The following is a 9,876-nucleotide window of genomic DNA, read 5'->3' on the forward strand; positions in this document are numbered from 1 at the left end:
AAGGCTGGGTGTGCAGCTCCCCCCGCTTCTGCTGTCATCTCCCTTTTGTACAAAATATAAACAATCAGGGTAATCATTTCTGCGGCGAAACGCAGCTTGCGATTTGCAGGAGCAGCTCAGCGGATATTTTGCTGGGGAAACTTAAGTCCCTAATTGCTTTCAAACCAAGGACACGGGGTTATTTTTGCCATTTCTTACCTATTTTTCCTCCCACTCCTGCTTTTTTTAGAGTAGCCTCCCTTGAGTAATAAACTTTTAAGTGTATTTATAATTGGCTAGCATCTTTAAACAAATGCAAACCACAGCAGAAACCTTAATAGGTACACCAGGCTTTGTCGAATGGCTGAATTTAGTGGGTATATCATTAGATGGGGAGTTTTGTGAGCTTTTTAGAGGTGGTCATCATCCTCCTGGTAATTAGCAGCTTCCACCTCTCACACCTCCCACCCACCCTAGCCAGTAAATGTTGGGGGCCGGAGGGTTCATGTGCTGGTTTGATGGTAATTCCCACTTTTATCCCCTTGCGAGAGCCATGGGATGTGAAGCAAGAGGAGGGAATCATAGAATCATAGAGTCACTTGAGTTGGAAAAGACCCTTAAGATCATCGAGTCCAACTGTTAACCCACCCCTGGCACTACCTCATGTCCCTGAGAACCTCATCTCCGTCTGTCCAACCCTCCAGGGATGGTGACTCCACCACTGTTCTGGGCAGCCTGTTCCAATGCCCAGCAGCCCTTTGGGGAAGAAATTGTTCCTGATTTCCAATCTCAGCTTCCCTTGGTGCAACTTGAGGCTGCAGGCTCAGCAATGCGCTGGGTTCATTCATCCTGTCCGGTGGGTTATGGACTCAGAAACCCCTTGGACACTCTCCTTACAGGAGCTGGTTTGCAGCTTTTTGGAGCACAGGTTGCAGTTCCCAGTGCAGGGGCTGGTTCCCAGGGCAGGGTTGTGTCCCCAGGGGCACAGACAGTCTCCTGGATCTCATTGGCCATGCTGGTGTAGGGTGATGAAGTTGATGACCTTGGGTTCCTCGGCAGTAACACTGGGTGGAGCCAGCTGTAAATGTGTGATGGTTCAGTGTGAGCGTGTCAGGCTTGAGGTAACATTGGGATCCAAAGTTGAGTAGCCCAACCTGCCATCTTTGCCCTCAATGAGGTACCAAACCCACAGTTGTAGACACTCTTAGCTCTTAATTTCCCATCTGCCATTTCCATCAACTAAGCATGAAGCCCAGATGAGATCCCCCAATGCAAAGCTCTCTTCCCAGGCTCCCTCGTTCCTGCTCATCCCTCATTTTCTTACATCCCTCTTCATTCCCATGCTGTAAATGTTGGCAATTCCCTCTGCCCAGGTGTCCGGTTCCTGGCTGCGTTGGGCTTGGACACATCAGCGGCAAATACGCCTCTCACCGGAGTGCATCAGGGTGTCCCCTCGCAGCCCGCCGGCAGAAGGAAGGATCACTCAATGGCTCCTCTTTTTCCTGGAAATCGTTGAAGAACGAAGGTCCAACCTGCCCTACCCCAGGCTGCGATGGCTCCGGCCACGCCAACGGGAGCTTCCTCACTCACAGAAGGTAAATCCTGGGGTGGGAATCGCCAGGAGAGTGACAATATTGCCAGGGACAGTTCCACTTGGCGGTAGTTGCTGCTTGAGCATCGCTCAGCAATTCATGGAGGCTCAGTGTCTGGTGTTTTTGGTGCTGGCCTCAGTCAGTTTGCTCCAAGGTTGGAGCCTTCTGCAGGGACGAAATGCATAATAGTTTTAATATTGCAACGGTGAGATGTAGATTGGGCAAAATAATGAAAATTTATAAGACAATGTCATTTTATGAAACGAATTTGGGCACCCCAAACAGGGTGTTTGACACCCAAATCAGCCAGACTCATCTCACTTTCCTCACCTGTCATGTCCTGTCTTTTAGGAAACAATGTGTTTTTAAATCTTTGTTCAGAGAAAATTGCTCTCGCTTCATAAATGGGGAGTTTTGTGGCATTATTCATAAAGCAATTTCCTCTGTACCGTAAAAAGCTTTTAGAAGAAGTGTCTCGCAGCATGAACTCCACCAAATGGTACGTGCTCTTGTTGGGAACATAAGCACCTATAAATACTGAGAGTTTATGAAACCCATTTTTACTCGCTTTTCAGTTTGTCAGGGTGTCCAAGAGCTACTTTTGCTGGGAAGAAAGGAAAACTCTCAGGGGATGAAATTCTCAACACTAAGTTCAAGACCAGCGATGGTAAGGATTTTCACTCCTCTTGCCTTGCGGGTGTGTGTCAACGTATTGAGCCTGTTCATCTTTTTCTTCGCGGACTTGGGAAGTTTCAAAAACTGAAATCTGGCCTCAGATTTCCAAGCTTGTCACGTGCTATGAACCCCCATTTCTCGGTTGCTCGGCTATGGGGGGTGGTGTGGTACCAGCACCTCTCCCCAGTGACACCCTGGGAGGGAGTAGTTGAGATGATAAAGGAGTTTCCAGGGTGAAATTCCAGGCAAAAAGACTTCATGATGAAATGGAGATATTTTTTGAAATATTCACTGACATTTTTACAAATCCCTTGCAGTCATTCAACTATTTTCACCTAGTCAGGGCTTTTAACCCCACAGATATTTCTGGATCTGGGATTTTGTTAGCGATGGCACTTTGCATTTCCACTGCTATTACTGAGATTTCTGTGGTATTTGAGAAGGTTCAGGCATTTTACTTGAATACTTATTTAGTTTGGAACCTATAAATACCTGCACTCTGCTAGAAATATCGTTTTATTTTATGAACCTTGGAATTTCTAACCAGGACATGCATTAGCTTTTTAAACGGCATCTTCCCAAACTCGGGACTGGAGAGAATGACCTGAGTTTTCAGGGCAATCAACCTTGCAGGGTGCATGGAGACACTGGGCTCCAGCTGCTACGCTGTCATTGGCTTTTGCATTTACATATTGACCTATAAAGTATCATTGAACCGTGACGCTAAAAATGTTACTAAAAATATTTTTTCAAATAATAAAAAACACAGGTGAGATGTGCATCCTGTTTTGAGGACGCGAAGGTGAGGACTTTGCGAGTGGTGATGTTTGTGAATAGGATGGGCTCAGCAGAAAACCCAACATTTTTGCTTTGCCCACGAGCATTTGCTGAGTGCCCATGACCTTCTCTCCCGCAGTTCTGGAGAACGATGAAGAGATCAAGCAGCTGAACAAGGAGATCAGTGAGCTGAACGAGTCCAACACGGAGATGGAAGCGGCCATGGTGAAACTGCAGTCGCAGGTTTGTGTCCTTGGCCGTGCGCCCAAGACTGGGGACACATGGCCAAGCCATGGGTGGTGGTGGGTGCTGTCACATGTGGGCTGGTCACCCTGCCGTGCTCGTTGCTCTGCAGATCTCCACCATGGAGAAGAACCTGAAGAACATTGAGGAGGAGAACAAAATCATAGAGGAGCAAAACGAAGCCCTGTTCCTGGAGCTCTCAGGGTTGAGCCAGGCTCTGATCCAAAGTCTTGCCAATATTCGCCTTCCGCATATGGTAAGAAACTTTCAGCCAGTGCAATCGAGGGAGCTGTGCCAAACCAAATCCACGATAAGGCTTATGTACAATTAAAGTGGGAGAATTTCTCTCCATACGCCTATGTGTTCTTTATAAGATCAGTACTTTTGCCTTATCTCTGGAGCTTGCATTGTGTATCCCTTTTGTTGTCATTTTTTGCCGATCTCCTTTTGTATCTATTGTTCTGTCTCATTACATCTGGGAGCATTATCACAAAATAGGAAACTTTATCAAGGGCATTCAGCGCCTTTTAGGCTAAGACAGCACCAGCGGAGATCAGGAGGGATTGGATTTCAACGTCAGAAAGATCTTACAGCTCCTATTATAATGCAGGTAGTTTCAATTCAGTTTTGAATAGCTGGCAGCCAAAGAATAGCATTCTTAAAGAGAGTGTATTTTGTTTAATTTAACAAGGTCTAACAGCCCACAGCATGTTACCACAGAGTTACTGCAAAATGAAAAGACTGCATTAAAATAGTAAACCCACAAAAGGCTATTAATTACCTCCTTGCTATTCACAGCAATGTAATTACTGTTGTCAAAACCAGGTGTGCGGAGGGGGGCTCATGTTGTTGGGGAATCTGTTCTCTTATAACTCACAAAGACCATCACAATGATCAGAGGAATGAGCTTTTGATTTATTTTTTTCTGCCATCATTTTTTTGGGGTCAGGGGGAGGGAGGTGCGGAATCTTTTTCGTTGGGGTTCATATTTAAATTCAGGCTGGTTGGAGAGGAGCCACCCTCCAGCAGAGCGGTTTTGGATAGTATTCACCCAGCTGCCTCACTGGCAGAAGACCACTCGCTGAGTGCTTTTCTGTAAAGTATTTGACACATAAAGGTCAAATAAACTGTTCAGCAAATATTTTTTTCAAGGTTTCAGGCAACTCCAATTAAATCATGCCCACGAGACCTGTATGCTCTTTTTATTCCTGTTCTTTTTCTTCCTCCTCCCTTTCTTTTCCCCCCCGTTAACTCCAAGTTAGATATTTGCAAGTTTTCCACGATGCCCCCCAAAAGCGAAGCTGTGCTGCAGCAGGATGCTGGTGTGGGCAGATGTGAGCTCAAGGTGGCCGGGCTCCTGTCCTGGCTTTGTCTTTGATTCCTTCCATGATGCTCCAGCAGCCTCTACCTCCTCTTGTCCTCCAGCCCTTCATTTCCACAGCCTAATTCAGCCTCAAGTCCATCCAGCTGCCTGCACACGCTTAAGCTGATGCTGTTAATAGTTTCACGAGGCCAATATATATAATTAAGGACCCAGTTAAGATACGTCAGGATCAGGGATTGCACACCGAGACTCCCGTACGTACAGCACGGGCACAAAAAGGCTCTGACCTGGAGACCCTTGGCTGTTGATGCATACAGATGATTAACTGCAAATAGAATCATAGAATCATTTTGGTTGGAAAAGTCCCTCAAGATCAAGTCCAACTGTTACCCCACCCCTGGCACTACCCATGTCCCTGAGAACCTCATCTTCGCGTCTGTTCAACCCCTCCAGGGATGGTGACTCCAGCACTGCCCTGGGCAGCCTGTTCCAATGCTCAACAGCCCTCTGGGGAAGAAATTGTTCCCAAGATCCAACCTTAACCTCCCCTGGCACAACTTGAGGCCATTTCCTCTCGTCCTGTTGCTTGTTCCTTGGGAGCAGAGCCCGACCCACCCTGGCTCCAAGCTCCTTTCGGGCAGTGCAGAGATCAGAAGGTCTCCCCTCAGCTCCTGTTCTCCAGGCTGAACCCCCCAGGTCCCTCAAAGAAACATCTCAACCTTCTTCTGCTGTACCGCTAACTCTTTTATTTGGCTTTTTTTTGGCTGCAGGAGCCAATTAGCGAGCAGAACTTTGACGCATACGTGAACACGCTGACCGACATGTACACCAACCAGGACTGCTACCAGAACCCGGAGAACAAGGACCTGCTGGAGAGCATCAAACAAGCTGTCAAGGGCATCCAGGTTTAGATGGGGATGGAGACGAGGAAACAAACAGACTGTAAGATGGAACTTTCCCTCCAAGTATTCAGGTTTACAAGTTAGAAAACTTGTTTAATGAATGAAAAAAAAAACTTAAAAAAATAAGGACCAAAATGTAACCAAGAGGCCATTTCTGAGACATGGAACTGATCGAACTCAATGTTCTCGTTTACTTAACTTCGGACTTTCTTGAGAAAAGTGGGATTTTTCTACCTGGACTACAAGGTAGATGAGGATGGAAGGTTAAATTCTCCAGTAGGCTGTGGGTCTTGATAGCTGGTGAAGAGTAGACAGCTTTCCTGAGCTGCCATGCTCTCACAGAGTTGATCCAAGGGTTGAAACGTTGCAAGAACAGGGTCTTGTCTGATCCAAGACTAGCATAAGACTGGCTTAAACCCTCATGTTGTCTATGGTCGTATGTCCAGATCACCTGCTCACACATGAATTACGTTCTGTATCGCTACAAGTGCTGGAGCGGCAAGCTACCTGTAAATCTGAACCTGTGCTGGGCCTCCCAACCCCGAGCTGTTCAGATACCCACTGGGCACAGGACCTCTGAAGTATTATAAAGTAGCTTATTTTTATTTTCTGACAGAAATCCGAAGAGTGGTTCTGGATCTCCAGTGGAAAGCGCAATGGAAAAAAGGTTCTCAGGGAAGCTTTTGGAGTTTGCAACTACAGTATTCCTTTGTCTGTCTTAACTATGAGAATAGCTATTATGAATAGGCCAATACCAGATATTTCATACAGAAGAATTCTTTAATGTGTCATGGTCCAGTGTATATGATTTTTTGGAAGTCTGTTTGATGACAGTTCTGGTTCTTTTCATTATTGTGATCATCCTTACAGCAGCGCAGTACTGCCAGTCCAGAGATCATACATCGATGCCAGAGAACGTTTGAGATTGTGATGAACAAAAAAACAAAAAAGAAAAAAACACAACATAAAGAGAGATGTTAATTGATGGCCAGCAAAGTGCTTACCTACCCTGAATCAGTAGTTGATTTCTTACAGATATCCACAGGGCAATGAGTATTTTTTGGTTTGGTGTTCTAAGTTTTGTGCAAAATCACAGCGCAAGCGCCATTCTGAAAAGACAAAAAAACCCAAGAGTATTCAGGTATTGGGTGTTCTTCCAAAGAAGCATTTTGTAAGCAGCTTGGTACATGCAGCCCACTGTGCACTTACAGGACAACTCTATGAATGTCTTTGCGACACGGCTCTCCAGCACCCGCCCTATAGCGCGTGGAGCCGCCTGTCACCCGCCGGGTTTGCTGTCCCCAACCTTTGCTCCTGCCTGGAACTCACTGTCCCCCTGCTGCAAACACTCTGGGAACAGAGCGGGGCAAAACTCCCCAAAGGGGTCCCAGTGTGGGGTGTATCTGTGTCCCACATCTGCATCCCGCATCCTACATCCCACATCTGCATCCCTCCTGGCAGCAGGGTGGGCAGAGCTGGGGAGGATTTTGCTGCCCCACATTAAAGGCAAGACTGCAGCATCGTTTTGAGCCCAATCCTGCAGATATTTAGGAAAAAATTCACAATTCAGAGAAGTCAGTGGATTCTCAGCGATGGCAGTGGCCACCAACTGGTGTCGTTCCCGCTGGGTTCAGTGGGGACGCCTGGCACAGGGGGGTTGCTCACACACGTTTGCAGGGTCAGACTCCACGAGTTCACTTATTTTAGAACCCATTCCAAGTGCAAAACTACAAAAAAGAAAGGGGAAAAAAAAAAATAATTTGAAGTGTTAAAAACACAATGTTCTTAACATGTAAATAGAGTCCAAATTGATTGTGACTGCAATTCAGTTAGTATTTAAAAGTAGAGAAATTGCACTTCCTGGAAGAAAGAGAGGAAAAAAAAAAAGTAGTTAGTTTAATTATCCTGTAAATTATTTAATTTTGGCAAGATGTATGTAATTTATATTTACAACACCTTATGTTAACTTTTTGCTATTTATTTAACTTTTTTATTTATTAATTTTATACTTATTTTGAACTGGACACTGCACCATAGAAAAGAAAAGAAGCAAAAAAAAAAAAAAGTTAAAAATTTAAGCTTTTGACCATAAAAAATGATATTCCAAAAAAAAAAAAAAGAGGAAAAAAAAAAAGAAAAAAACCTATCTACAACTCCTACTTGTAATTTTGATGCAACCAAGTTATTTTTTATATATTTTGTTATTTATTCTTTTAACGATGGGAATTTTTTTAAAGATATTTTATAACTGAGACATTTTGATAATTTTTTGGTTTGTTTTTTTGCGGGGCAGGGGCACCGGGGTGAACAGAGACTTCTTCCGTTTCTTTCTTTTTCATTCATATTGTTTCAGGCACTGATAACAGGAAATGAAAATTCTGTATTTATTATTTATTTAATATTTAAGTCGGGGGGGGGAAACGAACTGTGCTCTTGTTGTATATTTATTTTGTCGTTTGTGTGTTGGTTATGTGATGACTGAGTACTTGTTTATGTGAAGGAATACTGTTCATATTTAAATAATAAAGAGTCACATTGAAAGTTATAGCAGGCTACATGTTATTCTGTGAAAACGATACTGTGATCTACTTTCCTCAGGAAATGTATTTTGCAGACAGAACTTCCTTATGTACTGGCAGGGTTATTTCGTAATAAAACCCAGTTCTGTTTGTGACTTTAGTTCCTATGGTCTTTCTTCGAGCTGCTGCCAACGTCCCCGACGGGTCCCTGATGGATGGGTTTTGTCCTCGGGTGTGTGACCCCCCAGAGCTGCAGCCAGGGACTGTCCCCCCAAACCTGGCTCTCCCCACCTGCTAAACTGGGGGATTTAGGGGGAATTGGGTTGCACTAGGGGAGGTTTATATTGGATCTTGGGAACAATTTCTTCCCCAAAGGGCTGTCGGGCATTGGAACAGGCTGCCCAGGGCAGTGGGGGAGTCACCATCCCTGGAGGGGTTGAACAGATGCGGAGATGAGGTTCTCAGGGACGTGGATTCGTGCCAGGGGTGAGGGAATGGTTGGACTCCATGATCTTAAAGGTCTTTTCCAACCAAAATGATTCTATGATTCTATGAATTTAGTTTTGGTATCTCTGAAGGCTCTGAAGAATCAGGAGCTGTCATCATCTGCCCAGGAGGGCACCTAAAATCCTGCTAGTCCCATGACGGGGACAATCACAAGTCCAAGTACAGGTATGGATTTTGGATCTCTTTAGGCTGAAGTTCCTTGCCGAGGCAGGGAGCGGCAGGCAGCGATCCTCCTGCAGGATTTCACAGCTTCGTGCTCCTGCAAGTGATGTGCGAGTGGAGGAGCAGCCATCGGGAGCAGTGCAGGAGCTGCCAGCCCTGGAATGGGACACCAAGACAGACACTTTTCCCTCCCAGATTTAGAAAAAAGCCTCACCAAACTCTTCTCTGAGGTTTAACTAAAATGCTGGGAAGTGGCTTGTTTTTGTTAACCAGATTTCCTCACTTAGATCTGTCTGACTGTGGTATTCACAGATTCCCTGCCTGGAAGAATGGAGCTTTTTCACTGGCAAGAGTTTATGCTTTGAAGCTGTGGCAATGAAGAGAATTTCTCATCAGTCTCTGCGTTGGAAACATCATTTCTGAAGTTGCCAAAATTCAGTTTTGCTGTGCTGCAGCTGTAGCTTCAAAGGTGAAATAAGGTAAATCACATTAAGGCCATTTGGAGCTGAGTGAGTTGGGTCAAATGGGAATTTCAGGCAGGTCCATCACCAAGAAATTAAATTCTCTGATTATTGAGCTGAACTTTCCTGACCGTCCCCCTGCAGAGGTACAAGCGCTGCTGGGTTACAGCAGGACGGGGGCAGCCACATGGCAAAGACAAAGGTGAAAGGCAGAATAAAATGGAGCTAAAAAGGTAAGAAATGTAGCCAGGAAAAAATGGAGCAAAGTTTGGGCAGAAAGAGTATTTCTTTAAGACTTTTTCAAGCATGTACATGTTTCCTTTCCCAGTAGACCTCTCAGCCCCAGGAGCTGTGGAGCAGCCCCAAGGACAAGCTCTGTTTGAGGCTTTGCTGGGCACAACTCAGAGTCAATGGCATTTTGTCCCCTCCACAAAGAGCTGCACATCTTAAAACAAGCAAAACAGGGTGATTCATGCAATGGTTCACCCAAACTGCCTGGCATGTTGTTTTTCTGAAGGGCATGTAATTGTTTTATGGGGGATTTTGCTAGACTTTGCACTGCCAAGCAGCTCCTTGTGCCAATATTTGATTACGATGATAGAGTTAATAGACGTGCTCGCTTGTCCTTTCTTAACGAATTGGCTGTGCCGCATAATAGAGCGGTTAGATTTGTGTTAAATTGCAGCTTTGGGAGCCATCACTGTGAGATGTTATCTTCTCTGAACTGGCGTCCTT

At 45.2% G+C, this 9,876-nt stretch overlaps 1 protein-coding gene across 1 annotated transcript in view; it reads left to right on the plus strand.

Annotated features, from left to right (window-relative positions):
- Window positions 1–8,166, plus strand: part of MYT1 (myelin transcription factor 1) — a 33,803-nt gene extending 25,637 nt beyond the window's left edge. Inside the window, exons 17-21 of the mRNA XM_065850157.2 lie at window positions 1,353–1,574; window positions 2,147–2,238; window positions 3,163–3,266; window positions 3,379–3,522; window positions 5,361–8,166. Coding sequence (XP_065706229.1) covers window positions 1,353–1,574; window positions 2,147–2,238; window positions 3,163–3,266; window positions 3,379–3,522; window positions 5,361–5,501 — 703 coding nt within the window. The 3' untranslated portion in view covers window positions 5,502–8,166. The remainder of the gene's footprint in view (window positions 1–1,352; window positions 1,575–2,146; window positions 2,239–3,162; window positions 3,267–3,378; window positions 3,523–5,360) is intronic.
- Window positions 8,167–9,876: the final 1,710 nt, after the last annotated feature.

This window comes from Patagioenas fasciata, chromosome 16 (assembly GCF_037038585.1).
Source record: "Patagioenas fasciata isolate bPatFas1 chromosome 16, bPatFas1.hap1, whole genome shotgun sequence".
Classification (NCBI taxonomy): domain Eukaryota; kingdom Metazoa; phylum Chordata; class Aves; order Columbiformes; family Columbidae; genus Patagioenas; species Patagioenas fasciata.